General features: G+C 42.2%; 1 protein-coding gene across 1 annotated transcript in view; it reads left to right on the top strand.

Moving 5' to 3' along the window:
- The window catches only part of SMARCD3 (SWI/SNF related, matrix associated, actin dependent regulator of chromatin, subfamily d, member 3), a 68141-nt gene that overhangs the window by 22597 nt on the left and 29364 nt on the right, over nt 1-16180 (top strand). Inside the window, exon 4 of the mRNA XM_009640572.2 lies at nt 9306-9428. Coding sequence (XP_009638867.1) covers nt 9306-9428 — 123 coding nt within the window. The remainder of the gene's footprint in view (nt 1-9305; nt 9429-16180) is intronic.

Below are 16180 nucleotides of genomic sequence, written 5' to 3' on the forward strand. Positions count from 1 at the left end.
GTCAATGAGGCTGACAGAGATATATTTCTTAGGTTTGCTGGTGTCTACACTTCACCTAGAGATGCTAATGAAAACCCAACCAACCCCCTTTAGAAAACTGTCTATGCCAAAAATGCACTTCCCAGATCCTGTGTTTTCTGATGGCCGAAGTTGCAGAAATGATTGCTGTATTTTAACTTTTTTTTCAAAAGAGAGGAGTCAAGAGCTAACCTGTTTGCAGCAGGAGAATCCTGGAGACCTATGTTTTGTTGTCCATATGTGTAGTGTTAAGAGCGTGGGAGATGGCTTTGTTCTTTGTAGAAATGGAAAATCTCAGATCTGTTTCTCCTTATGTCTCTGATCTCAGATGTGTCAGTGGCAATGAGTGCAACTCAAGAAAATCTCCATCTCCATCTTAAGCTCAGGTTTTCCATCACTGACACTGATTCTTTTTTCTGTCATTTCTGTCAGTATTCTGTCTGCTCTGTATGGTCTGCATACTTGTATATCAACTCCTAATAGTTGTGTTGAGAGTTCTATTTAATATTACTAGGGCATGGAAAGCCTTCTTCTGGAAGACTTTGAAAAGAAAGAGCATGTATTTGATCTTCTAGGAGAAGAAGAAAAGTACTGATTTATTTTTACTGCCATACAACCGGACAACCTGAAGTCTGACCCTATCATGAGGACTTGCTGCTACTTTGTTTTGGTTTAGTTTAAATTCTACAAGACAGGCCTGAGGATTTACTTGTAAATAAGAGCATATGTATTTAAAATCACTAGTGGTGAAATATTTCCTGCAGTCATTGTCGAATTTTTTGAGTGTTTGGCTGCACTCACTCCTAAGAATAGTCAATTTATTTCTAATCTGAACTTAAAAATTTCAAGTTCATTGTGCTGTCACTTTGATAGGCAGAGAAACTTTTTTTTCTTTTTATATAGGTAGATACATACTCATAAGTGAAGCTAAATCAATTGGCTTCATGGAACCTTGTATGATAGAGGCTATTCTCCCATCTGCTAATCATCTCAATAGCTTTTCTCAGAATTTTCTTGAGTTTGTTAGTAGATTTCTTCATTTGTGACTCTGGTGTTCTTTCAGTGATTATGCTATTGCCAAGCTCGGCCATAATTTGTAAGATCATTAGTCTTGCTCCATGCCTTCCTGCTCACATATTTAGGAACCACAGTGGCTGTTAGGCTACAGTGGTGTTTTGAGCTATTGTTTTGTCCCCTACCATTTCCTAAATCCTTTTAAGATTTCCCTGGGAACCAGTGAGAGTCCCCACGCTGTAGCTATGGCTTTCATTCTTTGCTTCTAGGTTTTTTGATTGCAGAAATACCTTTAATAATTGGTATTACTTTCTTTCTCCCAGTTCACCATGGTATAGACCCCTATCCCTGTCCTCTTTATTTCTGATTTCCTCACCCTGTGTCATGTGTAGATTCTGTTCCTTACATTCACATTAAATTATAAAAGCCCCAGAACCATTCCTCTTTTTTATATATCTTGCATCTTTGTCTGTTTGTTGCTGCTTATGCAGATGACTTCATTAATTTATCCACAGTGAGTTTTGGTCACCTTCATCAGTAGACTTGCTCTCATTAGTACCCACCAGTACAGACACATTGCTTGCTTTATTGTGCATCGCATTGTGTGTGTTCAGTATTGCAACTCATCTGCCACCATGCAGCCCAGTCAGCAAACTCAGAAGCAGCCTTTTCTGAAGTGTCTTACAGTCTTTTCAGGTCATGATTAACTGAAAATTTTACAGCTTTTAATGCATTTATGTCTTTTTTTTCCTTTTCTGGGCCATTTTAATAAACATGCCAAGTCAAAGTTGTTGAAAGATGTAAGGTTTCATATGTCACTTGGCCATGATGAAAACTGAATCTTTGTCTTAATGCTTTTTTTCAGCTTTCTTGGGCAACACATGGCCAGTATTTGCTTTTTACCTGTGTGTCCCTGTTAATTCCTCAAGCAGTTCTTGTGAAGGATTGTATCCCTAAGGACCACTTCAAAGTTTAAAATATCTGTTCTCCTTTATTTTTCCCATTATTTCTGACATCTTTAAGGTATGGATGGGATGTAATTTTCTTGCAGAAGTGATACAGCTAGGTCTCTTGATATTTAGAAGAATAAATCTGGAATTCACATGATGCTTTTTAGTACTCTTCCAGCCACAGCAGTAATTAGCTTAGATCAGTTAAGGATATCTCCAATGTTAGATTAGTTTTGACATAATGTGAGTCTTTCTCTATAGCCTTGGAGACTGAAGCAAAGTTGTTTCTTTGGTTAGACTTGAGAGAGTTTAGTCTAGATTTAAATGTCCATGACTCTGTGTTTCATAAGTAGGAAATGTTCATGGCATTCTGCTTAAAGCATCGTAGGGAAATCAGAGTAAATCTCTCTAAATCTTGCATGTATCTTTAGCTGCCCATAGCTGGCTTATCTGTCCTGGTTCCATGTTTCTTCTCTGCTCTAAGTCAAAATACGACTTAACTCTTTGGTTTTCTTCCCATAACTCTGTGACTATAAATGGATAACTATTTTTTCTCATGAAACTCTTTTTTCCTTTGCTAATAGTTATTTGATAATGAGATAGCCAAAATAAAGATAACATTCTAAATAAATTTACAAATGTGCCATTCCCCAACACAATCGCATTATTAGGACGATAATGGTTGTGATGGAGTTGGGGCTAAGTGAGGCATATGACTAGGAGTTAATGGAATGTCAACGTAAAGAGAGAGGGAAAACATTTTTTGAATTAGAACATGATTTTTTGAGGTTTGGGAAGTCAAGACTGGGGATTCTGGCTCTGTGCTAAGGATTGCTGGATTAGGTGCAGAGAAGTGAGGGAGAATGCACTTCTGTTGTTTGCACAATATTTTTCTTATGTTCTCCTCTCTGCTTGTCCAGTTAGGGTTCACTCACAGCACTCACCTTTTCTTGGTGACAGCAAAATATAAATTCAGATTTGGGGAATTTCTCTTCCCCTCTGGAAGGTTTTTCTGCTCTCTAGATGAGGGAGGATCTTTGTTCTGTGCCTGGGCTTCTTTTGAGCTCTCTCTTAAGTTTTACATTATTTGAGGAGATCCTTGTGCCTCTACCCAAGTGAAGACATCTGAGCACTTTGATGCTTCATAGAGCCATGTGCAGCTTTGTAAACATTAAATCTTGTTCAACAAGCTTGCCTTTTTCTGAAGAAATCACAGGATTCTTTGATAACAGAAATTTTATTGATACTATTGGATTTCTTCAAGCCATTTGATCTGTTATCAATGACATCTCTATAAAAAAATCTTACAGTATAAGTAAGCTTATTGGTTACCTTAAATTAACAAGTACCTCACTGTCAGTTTGGAGACATATCGGTGAGTGGGCCATTTCTAGTGGGACCAGAAAGATCAGTTCTTGTCCCAGTGCAGTGTAGCTTGCTTTTTTTTTCCCCAGTGCCATGCATTATATGTGAAATTTGATGGTAAAGTTTATGGGTAAGATTAATGGAACAGTAAATAAACACAGGGAGAAGGACAATTATTGCTAAAGAGGATTATCTGAATTGCCCAATAAAATGGTCATAACACAGCAAAATTAGTTCTTCTGCAAAGAAATGCAATACGTCTCTAACCCAGGAACCTGGCAGTACAAGCGTCTGTCTTGGAGAGCAGGGAGTCAGACATGCTTGAAGCAGATGAAGTTGACAGTGGACAAGCAAGAATTTGTTCTTGTTTCTCTGCCTCTCATACTTTTTTTTATATAATAGTTGTTAAGCCCAGGAGGAGCTGGAACATGTCCTGTATGGTATATGCCAGACAACTTCAGCCTATTCTGTGTTGAATTCAGAGGCACAGGCATTACGGTGTTCCTGTTTCCATCTCCTACTAGCAGTGCTCCTCAAGGTTTCTGTTTCACCAGAACAACAACCAGTCACCTCTTCCGTTAGTAATATTACTTCTGCCTCGTGAATAGTGACCATCTGTTTCTCAAATCACCTAGTAGATAACTAAATTATTGCACACTCAGAGCAGTTGTTTCCTGTATGTACTTGTTCTGAAGATTGACACTTCTATTTCACACCATTGTTTAATGATAAGATAAACGTTGCTCTCCACCTTACCTCTTCACCTATTCCAGTACTACTGTTAACCTATTTTGAATTGAGGATTTCAAAAGGTGGATTATCCCTGACTTGTTTGTTTGTTTGGTAATGACAGATTAGCCATTCCTGGTGGCTAGTGCCAGGTCTGAAGTAAGGGAAGGACAAAGATGAACTGTAGATCTTAATTTCCTGTTTTCAGAGGTGTTAAGGTTAGGTAGCCAGTGTTCTGGAAGGGTGAGTGTCATTACTGGTCTACATCTGGCTGTATAAAAATGTTTGCTTGAGCAGCCCAGCTTTATGAAGGCCCTCTTGCTGCATGGCTGCTTTGTTCTCATTTACTTTTGGTCAATGTTCATGTCCTCCACAGTTTTTGATTTGGAGATATCCTTAAATATACTTAGCGGATATTAGGTAGACTACCATTTTTATTGATTCCTTTGGATGAACATCCCACAGCATCCAGTAGAATCTCCCTTTCCCCTTTTCGTCTCAAGGCTGGACTAACCCAGCTCTTGCAGCTTCTCTTGGTAGGCATGTGCTCCAGCCCCCAGGCACCCTGGTGAGCCTCTGCGGGCCTCACTCCAGAATGTCACGTCTTTCTGGTCCCCTGCCCAGAAGTCCAGGTGCAGTTTCACAAGTGTGGCATAGCAAGGACTAGCCTCTTCCCTTGACCTGATGGCAACACTTAGGCTAACACAGCCCATTTTGCAGATGACCCTTGTCACGGCTGGCTTACCTCACAGGCTCATCCTCCGCTTGCTCTCCATGAGGACCCCCAGGTCCTCTCCTGAAAAACTGCTTTCTACCCAGGTGATGTCCACCTGCACCACTGCATGGCATCATTCCATCCCAGCAACAGGACTTTGTATTTGCCTTGGTTGAACTTTACACATTGGACTGCCATCCTGTTTCTGCGGCCTGTCAAGGTCCCTCTGAGCAGCCGTGCTCCCCTGACTCTGTCATAGGCCCAGGGAACTGGGAGGCCTGAGGACAGGACTTAGCAGGAGAAACAGAGGCAAAGACAACACTGAGCGCCTCAGCCTTTTCCCGTGGCTTTTGACATGAGCGGCAGAACCAGACCCAGACCCGAGTCTTCCTTAGTCTTCCTTCCGCTGCTGATCCACTTGCAGAAGGCTTTCTTGTTGCCCGCCACATCCATTGCTAGGTTCAATTCCAGCTGAGCTTTGACTTGTCTAGTTTTGTGCTGGCATGCTTGGGCATCGTTGTGCTGTTCCTGGTGGGTTGATCATCCCCGCTTACACCTCCGTGCACTCCCTCTTTGCATTTGCGGCCAGTCAGGATTTCCCTGCTTAGTCCTGCCGGCCTCCGGCCAGGCCTGCTCACCTTTGTGCACGTTGGGCTGATCATTCCCCTTTGCTTTGAAGAGGTTGTCCTTGAAGTTCGGCCGGCTTCCCTGGGCCCCTTTGTACTCCAGGGATCGCCGCCGTCCCATAGAATCCTTCCAGGCAGATCCCTGAACAAGCCAAAACCTGCTGTCCTGAATTTCAGGTCTTGCTCGCTTCTCTCAAGGTCACAAACTCTGCCATCTCGTAGCAGGGCTGCCCTTAACCTTTACACCCCCAACCAGTGCTTCCTGCTTTGTGAGTAACAGGTCCAGCAGGGCACCTCCCCTTGTTGGCTTGTTGATCACCTGTGTCAGAAAATTGTCATCAGTCCAATCCAGGAATCCCCTGTAGCGCTTGCATGCAGTGCTCCTGCCCTCAAAGCGGATGTCAGGGTGGTTAAATTTCCCCCATGAGTACGAGGACCTGCAACCGTGGGGCTTCCTCCAGATGCCTAAGAAAGGCTTTGTCTCCTTCTTGATGGGGTGGTTTGTGGGAGATGCCCCTCGCAGTATCAGCTCTTCCTGTGCAAGTGTCAGCATTGAGGTGAAGCCTTCCCTAGTGTGCAGTCTGTTATCATTGCCTTCCATACTGTCATCCTGTGCCAGACACAGAAGCTATTTCATGATGTTTTTCATATCCCAGAGACTGCAGCTGTTCGCTGGCTTCTGATTCTGGCTGTTTCTCAAGCCTTGCACATTTCTTTCCAGGCACATGTGGTGGGGCCCCCACATGGTGTTGCTTTTACAAGGGAATTGTGAGAGCCTCTCCTATCATGGGATTCCCCGTGCACTGTCCTCACTGCCCCCACTCTTATAATTTTTCTATTCTTTTGTCACCATTGATAAAATATCCATGGAAATCAAGAATAAAAGTACGTAATTTAATAATAATATCTTCTTACTAATTTTGAAAATTTTGAAACATTTGAATTTTCACAGTAGGAAAAAAAAGAACCCTAAGCTCTAGAAAGACACTATCTTATTAATGTTAATAGTAATCTATTCCATTTATCTATTTAATTCTAAGATAAGGTTTAACATACAGACTTCAAAGCCTTAGATGACAAGATGCTGCTGCTAGGTGCTTTTTATAGTTTCTTGAAATAGATAAAGGCCAGAATGGAGAATTTGGGTCTTTAAATACTCTGTACACATTTATAGTTAGAACTTTTGTAGCAGAAAAGAGGAGACTTGAAGGGAGCTATGGACTTTTCAGTTAGGACAAACCATGCAAGAAGAAGGAATTAGGCAGGCTGCACAGATCCTTGTCACATAAACACCAAAGTATCTGGGGTTCAGTTATCTGTGAAGAAAACTGAATGATTTACTACTGGCTGGAGTGTAAGAGTACCTTTATCTTTTTGAGCTAAGATGTACCAGAAACAAAGAAAATTCTTTGTTGTGATGGGATACTGCTGGGGCTCCCCTTTAATTTTCCTCTCACTCTTGAGGGGAAATTGGGAAAGAGGATGAAATTAGACCATTATCATGCCTCCAAAAGATTATTGCAGTGGTAGAGTGAGAAAGCAAAAGACTGTAAGAGCAGCCAAAACTGGCCTGAGTGGATCTTTGATCGAGCCCAGTGCCCATCTTCACTGTGACCATAACACACATCTAAAGAAGAGTACACACAGAAGCAAGTACAATTATTCTCCCAGATACTCTCCCAACCTGAAGCCATTTGCAGTTCAAGGAATTATATGTAGTGTTATCTTTGTTGGCCATTTTAAAGTGTTTATGCTTTCGTAACCTCTTAAAATGTTTAACATGCAGTTTGGTTATAGCGATGGAATAGGAAACACCTTTTCGCTTTCATGTGGTAAGAGAAGTAGAAGTGTGGAGTAGAAATATTTATTGAAGATCACTTCTGTTTCTACAGAAGTGATTAGAAGTTTCATTAGAACCTGGGTCCAGTACCCTGCAAACCAGCTGGAGAGGTTGTATCACAGCTGTAGTATATGCTTGACCTTGAAGGCAGTGTAGGCCACCTCCCTCTTCATCTCTGCCTTAGGAGTCCCTGAGCTGACTGTGCTGGACCTTGGAGTTAAAAGACTGAAACTATGTTCTGGGTCCAGAATTTTTAATTGACTGCAGTACCGCACAATTGATTTCCTCTGTGTGAGGAGCTGAGGAATCTTTTCTTCTGTGTGGGACAGGATAAAAGCATTGGGGTATTTTGTTGGGTCCAAAGATTTGTATTCACTGTGGGGAGGAAGTGTTGCCTTGCTGTCTTTATTCTGCAAGCTGTCTGGCAACCCTTGATGTTTCCGGGGCAGTGCTTGCTCTTCATGCTTTGCTCTTAAAAATGTTCATGTTCTTTTATTATTCTGCTGATCCTAAGACTTTGTGAAAGAATACAAGCAGTTAAAATTATAGTGGTTCAGCTAAAGCTGAGCAGAGTTTTTGGCTCCATGCTTTCTGCTTCTCCAAAGTGTCAGTCCTGCTCTAAATAGAGCAGGTGGTCTAGCATCTCAAAACAAACAAATAAGGTTGAAAGAGACATTTATTTGATAGTCTTAATCAGTGTAAGTACAGAAGGGAGGAACTGTTCCTCCTCATTATGGAAAAGGAAAATATTAAGAAAGGGATGACAAAAAACTGTAAAATATATGAGCAGTATGGAGGAGGTGCATAGAGAATGCCTGCCCACCGCTGCCCCAGCTATGCAAGGAGATGGCATCAAATGAAGCTAACAGATGGCAGGTTAAAAATGAGCAGAAGGAGGTACTTCTTCACCCACTGCCTGTTGAGGTTCTGGAACGCCATGCCTCAGGCTGCTGTAGGCAGTAAAGGGCAACAACTTTCCAGTGCTGTCAGAGACACAACACTAGGATAGACAGACTATTGGCGTGACCTCATGCAATAGTTCTTACACGCTCACAGAACATAGTGAACGGGTGTCTGCCTGGTGTCTCTCACATAGGTGTTTGTGTCTTACACCAAATTAAAACTGTAGACTTCTGATCCTAAAGCAAAATGGGAATATCAACTAACTTTTATTCCCTATAGAACAGAAGTACTCCAACAGTTAAATATTTTAGTTGTATAGGTGAAAGCTGGAGTGAATGTCATGGAAATGGACAAGGCAGTCTGGTAGGTTTATTATAATTACTTACAGTTCCTTTCTTTTATGGTTTGCCTGCATGAGTTATTCCCAATTAAGAGCCAACTCTTTCATGTAAGAGTATACTTGCCCATTTCTAAGCTCAGTTCATTTGGTCTTCCTTCTAACCTACCTTGTATCACCTCCTCTGCTAACTTCTCTGGAAAAGGGAAAATAAAAAGGGGGTGTGTTAGTAGAACTAATGTAGTTTAGCTAATGTATTGAAATACCAATAAAAGCTGGCAAGATCATAAGTTGACACCTCATAGCTGGTCATGTTAAAACTGTGATGTGAAGGTCAGGTTCACCTCAGCCAAGATGTGTTGACAAAGGTTGACTTCCTAAATGGCAGTTTTTACTTAGGATGGGTAACACTTGTTTTTAAAAAATCAACATGAACAGGCACCCTTTGTTTTTAGTCTAGACAGACCCAGTACTTACTTCATTTAAACAGGACAAATTTACTGCATTGCTAGAGCAGTGGCTCCCAGGCTGCTTGTAGCTAAGCCTCACTTCAAAAAAAGCAACCGTGATTCAGGCCCCGTGGATCCAGCTGGGGTCTTCCAGAGGTCATTAGCTTTAGTTCTGTGCTCCAGCTTTTCAGTCATATGCTTGTACCACGCCACTGAGTCCTGCCCTGCTAATTGGGAACTACTGTCTTAGGGATAACTCCTGAGCGCAGCTGTCTAAGGGCTGGGAAAGCATCAGCAGTGCTGCTCTGGAACATAGATTCTTGCTTCCAGTGCTTGGATATTCCTTGCTTCCTTCTCAGATCCGGGAGCTGGTTCCTGAGTCCCAGGCCTACATGGATCTGTTGGCCTTTGAACGCAAACTAGACCAGACCATTATGCGGAAACGTGTGGATATTCAGGAAGCACTGAAGAGGCCAATGAAGGTAGGTCATGAAAAATTTGTAGATTGAGTTAGGGGGGGGAAAAAAATAATCCTTGTATGAAATGGTGGAATGATCTTTCCAGCAAAAGTCCTGTTAACAAAGGTATTTTGAAACAGGTGAGACAAAGCTCCTAAGAATAAGCAGCTGGGGAGCAGCATGCATGGAAAACTGGTGGAGAAGATTCTGTGTACATTAACCAGCTCTAGCTTCTGATTGCCTTTAAGAAGGGGAGTAATAGGTTCTGGATAAATAAACACTGGTTTTAGAACTTTGTATTAGAATGATTAAAAAGAATAAAATAAGAGATTAGAGGGCGTGCTGAAGAGTTGTATTACATTTACATTACATTAGAATTCAGTCAAAAGCTAAACTTGTGGAATAGCAGAACATACAATGGGAAGAATTACTTACAGAAAAATTGTTTAAGATCCTGCAAAATTGTACACATTTACATAGTCTGAAAAAGGATGTTTCATGTAAGAAAAGAATGGATGACATTTTCTGCAATTTCTATTAGATCAAGTCCAGCACTTCACTGTTCATAAGATCCTGCGGAAATGGTCTTTGCCTAAGCTTTCTGAGTCTACTCAACTGAATCATGGAAAGGTTTAGGTAGGAGGAAACTGTGGAATTCATCCAGTTCAACCTCCTGCTCCAAACAGGGCTGTCAAGGCCTTGTTGAGTTTTGAAAATCTCTAAGGATGGAGGTTTCACAGCCTCTTCAGGCAATCTGTTCCGATGTTTAGCCACTCTCATTGTGAAGAATTTCTTTTCATGTCTTATTTAAATTCTTGTGACTGTATTGAATGCTTGTACTTGTTCAGTAAATCCTGTAGGATGAAGAGTTTTGTACCTGTATGTCTACTGTGACGTAAAGCTGTCAGTCTTGTCTGAACCTCAGTAATGGGTATCAGCCCAACTAAGATCAAGATTCCATTCTGTTTGTCATTGTACAGGTATCTGATAAGAAGTGGAAGGCTTTTACCTCTGATGGTTTTCCAATTGATACATATGAAACAGAAAAAAACCTGAAAAAATTAAGTGCCATTAACATACCTATTTTATAGGTAGGAAACTGAAGTGTGGATGGTTTAAATCACAAGTTTGTAGTCAAAAAGTGCTGCATATAGTAGATTGGACTCTCCGAAGGAATAATTTGTCTTAGAACACCGTTATTTTAAACCAGCTAGGAACTTGGCCATGTTTTAAAGTAATTGAAGACTTAGACTTACATTCATACATCTGCAGGAAGATGTTTATTCTGTGGCAACCTCTTTAACTAGGGAATTGACCAGTACATGAGGTTCTAGCTATAGGCTGTACAATGGAGATATTCGGGGCTGTAATGGGGAAGAGTATAGGAGGCAAAACACTCTACAGAAACCGTGGACAGAAAATTCTGTTTCCATCTAGGGCTCAGCAAACACATTTTAAATATCAGTTACTCAGCTAGTTAACATCTAAAGAATGATCAAACAGATGTTTTTCAAATTCATGTCTAGACTTAGCATGTAGCAGCTGTGAAATTCAAGACCTGTCAAAATAGAGCTAAGCCTAGATAAATGTGGGTTGTTCTGATGTTAAGTATTTTCATTTTATTATAGTTGGAGCATTTGTAACCACAATACAAATTAGCTCTGCATTTCCATCTCTTATCAAAACTCTTGTAATTTTGAAATATTTGCCTTAAAACAGTGGTTCCCAAACTGGGATTGTAATCCTGGGAAAAAATTAAGTTTGTCTGAGATATGTGATAATATGTAGGGAATATGCAGGACTGCTCAGAATTGTCAGTTGTAATTGCAGTTATCATATTGGTCACAGTGATTGAGCTGTAGCTAGAAACAGTCTTTGGGAACCACAGGTTTATGGTTTCAAACACTTCTGATTGAGGACAGTACTTAAAATACGCTGGGCCTATTGATCCTACTTGGATCTTCTGTGAACAGCTGCACTGTTGAAACAGATGACAGCTGTGGGATTGCTCAGGAAGCACGGAGACCTCAGGGTTTGCTGCAGGGGGGAATGGCCTTCGCCCTCTGCCAGCTCACTGTGCCACCATCAGGAATCCCTCTCAGCTGCCAGCTTTTCCAGTCTAGATCCTGCCTTGTCTTTTTGCTCCCAGTTGAGCACTAGTGTGTTCTCTCCTCCTCTTCTGTTGATCCTACGTTCTTGGACTACATCTGTCATGAGTCTCAGAATTCCTCATCCACAGAGCAGCATTTGCTCTGTGCCACTCGTCGCAAGAGTCCTTGCACTGAGTTTATGGAAGACCCACCCACTCATGTGTTCAGAATTCCAGGAAGAACTTTTTAGGAGGGAGTCAAGCAGACAGGGCTGTTTGACTGCAGTGTGGCTAGAGGTACAGATATAGCAAGCTCCGTTGCCTGAAGGAAACAGAAACTGTATGGCTCAACTCCAGACCAGTAGATGTCATTAAAGAAGAATGCATTACTGGAAATCTGAACAGCTACGGCTATGGTGGGCTTCAGGAGTGGAACTTATTTGACTAAGTATAGACATCTACATTGTATTTATTTATATATGAGTTAGTCTGGGCTCCCTTTATAGTTGAGAGAGACAGTGTAGGCAATGGAGTTCAGGGCACAGTTCTTCTCATACAGAAGTAGATATTTAAAAGAATATAGATAAATCGTGCCCTAAAAAGTACCTATTTATCTCCATTGTCTAAGCCTGAGATAACTAGTCAGTTGTGGATGTAAATATAATTTTAAGACAGAGATGATTTTCATCCCAAGGCTTGCAGGGGTCACCTGTCTGAAAGAAGGGCATCTAGTGACCCATCCCACAAGCAAGGCTCCTACACCGAGCCCTGGCACCACAGGCAGTAGTTTGTTCTCATGCTGTTATCCAGGGACTGTCACTCTTTCACAGTGAACTGGTGTGGGACATTGAGTTCACCAGACCTGTGTGTAGTTGCAGTTCCTCAAACTAAATGATCTACTCCCAGGTTCTCCATTTTCAGGTTAAAAAAGAGTAGTAGCATCTGAATACTGTCACAATGTGTCTCTCCCTGGTTTTGTAAATTGACATTCTTTCCTCGCTGTTGTGGTTTAAGCCCAGCTGGCAACCAAGCACCACACACCAACCATACACCATATGGTGTGGAATATGCCTTGGGTCAGTCGGGGTCAGCAGTCCCGGCTGTGCCCCCTCCCAACCCCTTGTGCAGCCCCAGCCCGCTCCTGGGTGGGGCGGTGCGAGGAGCAGAAAAGGCCTTGGCTCTGTGTAAGCCCTGCTCAGCAATAACGAAAACAACATCCCTGTGTTATCACCGCTGTTCCCAGCACAAATCCAAAACAGAGCCCCATACCAGCTTCTGTGGAGAAAATTAACTCTATCCCAGCCAAAACCAGCACTCCTGCTTTCAGGTTTTAAGATGACTTGGATTGTTGGCAGAAGGGAACTTGCGTTTTACTGAAACACTCGGGTTTCTGCCTGGTCCCCTGCCTTCTCAGGCAAGACTGGCTTTCTCAGTGTGCTTTGCACCTGCAGCACCTCATACCTGAGCTCTGCAGTTCTGCTGTTCTGAGAGACTCTCGTCCGTGTACTGAGCTGTAAACCTCGTGCATCCAAGGGGTGTTCCTAGGGGCAGAAGAACAAATAATTTGTGGAGATTTTTGTGTCATACTCTGAACCCTGCTGTCACTGAGCTCCTGGAATCAAACCTGCGCTCACTTCAATCAACAAATGCAGTAGGTACCATTTACCCCAACCTGTGCAAAGCATTTTATTCAGCCTTCATAGGATGTTATGGAGAAAGAGGTGGGGTTGCTAAAGAAAGCTTAAGCTACCTGAGAGCAGTGGCAGCTCTATCACTTTTAGCTGTTGTAGATTCCCCTCTACACTTTGAGGTCAGTGGCACATGGGCAGTGTCCTTCCTTTTCTGTGGTTGTCATGTTGGTCTTGGTGCTGGCTGGGATTAATTGGAGGAATTTCTGCTATAAAATAGCTGACAATTGAAAGGCGAGTTTTATTACTTTGGTAATAACAACCTTATACTGAATGTGATGTGACTGAGGGGAAAAAAATGTCAGGATAGGTCAGTAACTAGAATTCCCTGCAGCAACAGAAAAGTTCTAGCGTTGCTGCAGAAGACCCTAGTGACATCTCATGTGACTGTTAAAGCTGGAATACAGTGTCATCGATGCTCAAAATGAACAGTTCAAACTAGAATGATAGTGCAAAAAACCAGCTTCTGGAACAGCCTAGGGAAAGGAAGATTCACCTTGGGAATGTCACTTGGCTTTTATATGCGAACACAAAAAAAATGGGGAGGGACAGGGAGTGGCTGCCTTTTTGGTAGAGGGGAAGAAAAGTATTGACATTTGGGCTGAAGGACAATGCTGGCACAAGAATAAATGTTAGGCTTGAAATTAGGAAGAAATTGCAATTGCCAGAGAAACAAAATTCCTCCAAAACAAGGAGGGGAAAGATTTCATTTTTGAAATTGTATTTTCATGGGTTCTGAAAAGCATTACATGATACAGACCTGTGACCTGGACTTACTGCTGCTCAGTGACCCTAAGGCACATTGGAAAACTCCACCAAGCAATACGTGGTTTTGATAAGGTATTTTAGAGATCTTCAGGGGAAATGTCTGCACAAGCCATTTAGAGTAGAAATATGTTGAAGACAAAACAGAATTTATGGCAATTTCAATTTAAAACAATTTATTGAGGGAATTTTATTAGGAATTTTCTCATCTGTAATCATCAACCATAAAATTTACAAAATAATAAAAAGCCAAATAGCTGACAGTTTCCCTAGTGTGAGGAGATCAGTCCGGCAACAGCTATAGCCTCCACTTAGTATGCAGTTACATGTTGGGAAAGTTGGGTCATGGCTTGTGGTTGTCTTACCATCCTTAGCCTTAACATGTATGTTGACCTGGGCAGTCACCCAGTCTTTGAAGGTCACCTCAGAGTCAGTGGGTTTAGGTGAGTCCACCTCCTTTTGGATATCCCTGAACTTGGCCCTAGGAGTTTCTGGGTTGTCTTCTCTAGACTGATCTGAGGGTTCTTACACATGTTATTATTGAGAGGACTGAGTTACCAATGGGACCACACCAACATGTGTTACTGCATTATTGGCTGGCTTGTTGCCTGGATAGTTACTGCCAGAGACTGCCCGCAGCCTTACCTTACCACACTGCTTTTAACTAGTTAGGACTGAACCAAACTAGGGGTCAAAAAGTTCCTCAGCCTTGACAGAGACAGGCAAAGTATATGTGCATTCTTAACCCATCACAAGGTAGCTGATGTATTTGATGAGAATGTGCATATCTCTAGATCTTGCATAATCACCCTCCCTCTCCCACATGCAGCGGCCACAGGAGTTAATAAGGCTGGTGTGGATCAGTGTCCGTACTAATAGTGACCAGTAACAGGATCACAGATTGGTTGAGATTGGAAGGGACCTCTGGAGGTCATCTTGTCCAACCCCACTGCTCAAGCAGGGCCACCTAGAGCTGGTTGCCCAGAGCCATGTCCAGATGGCTTTTGAACATCTCCAACATGGGAGACCTCACAACCTCTCTGGGTAATGTGTTCCAGTGCTAAATACTTCATAGGAAGGTGCCAGAAACTCTTCCAACTGTAGGCAACAGTTCCACGTAAATCCCAGTAATCAGAGATCAGTTTATATTAAGACACAGAAGGGTCTGACATTTTTTAAAATTCTCCTATGTTGAGATGACTGGATATTCCTGGGATTTGTACATAATACAGCCATTCCAGCCCCTTCCCTGTTTTCTGTTTTGTGTTACTGTTTTTTTTGTTTTGGTTTTTTTTTTGTTTTTTTAAGAGCTTTTGGCTTTAGTCCAACAACCAGTAGTTCAGAAATAGACCAATTGAGACTGATTAATGTGCATATTTGTGACCACTAGAGCAAGATATCAGAGATGTAATAGATTTTTCATTATGTCAAGTCTTTAAGTCAACACTGGATGTCCTTTAAAAAGAGCTTCCCTGTTTGATGAATGATTAGAGCCGTGTTGCACAGGAAATTGAACTGGACGATAAAGTGTTGTGGGGATAAGTATAGGATCTACAGGTGTGGTGGTGGTGTGGGAACAAGTACAGGATCTGCAGGTGTGGCAGCTGAGCTGTAGGATCTGCAGGTGTGGAGACTTTGTTTTGGGACCAATAAGAAAGGAGAGTGATCCCGCTGCTCTTTGTGCTTGCGCAGGGACTTGGGGTCTGTGCCTTCATTGCCACATGCCTTCACTGCCACATGCCTTCACTGCCACAAATGGTGCCTTATGTGAGGAGTGAAAACTCAACCTCCGAAGGTCTGCCTGGTGGCAAGCCCCACAGAACTTAATGCTGCTGAAAGGAAGCAGGAGCCAGCTTCAATCATCTCTGGAGATGAGGTGAGCTGTGGGGAACAATGGGCAGTTAATGATAACCTAGAAGATGAAATGTTTAGAATGAAAGAAGAGAACAGTAGCCTTTCATCTCTTAAAGAAGAGTTTGCCCAGTGAATTGCAGACGCTGAAAAGAAGCTCCAGCTGGCCTGCAATGAAAAATTGGTGCCTGGACTTATGGAGGGACCTTTGCAGAAGTATAATATTGCTATAATTTGAATGGATGCTTGCTTGTTTTTCCCAAATATCTCCAAGTTGGCTAATGCCCTGACAGAACTCCCAAAAGGACTTTTCTTTATCTGCAGGGCTCGAGCCGGCGGCATCTCCCTTCCCCTCCCCTCAGTCCTGCTCGGCAGCCACGGTG

Source organism: Egretta garzetta, unplaced genomic scaffold (genome assembly GCF_000687185.1).
Source record: "Egretta garzetta isolate BGI_Z169 unplaced genomic scaffold, ASM68718v1 scaffold786, whole genome shotgun sequence".
NCBI classification, from domain to species: domain Eukaryota; kingdom Metazoa; phylum Chordata; class Aves; order Pelecaniformes; family Ardeidae; genus Egretta; species Egretta garzetta.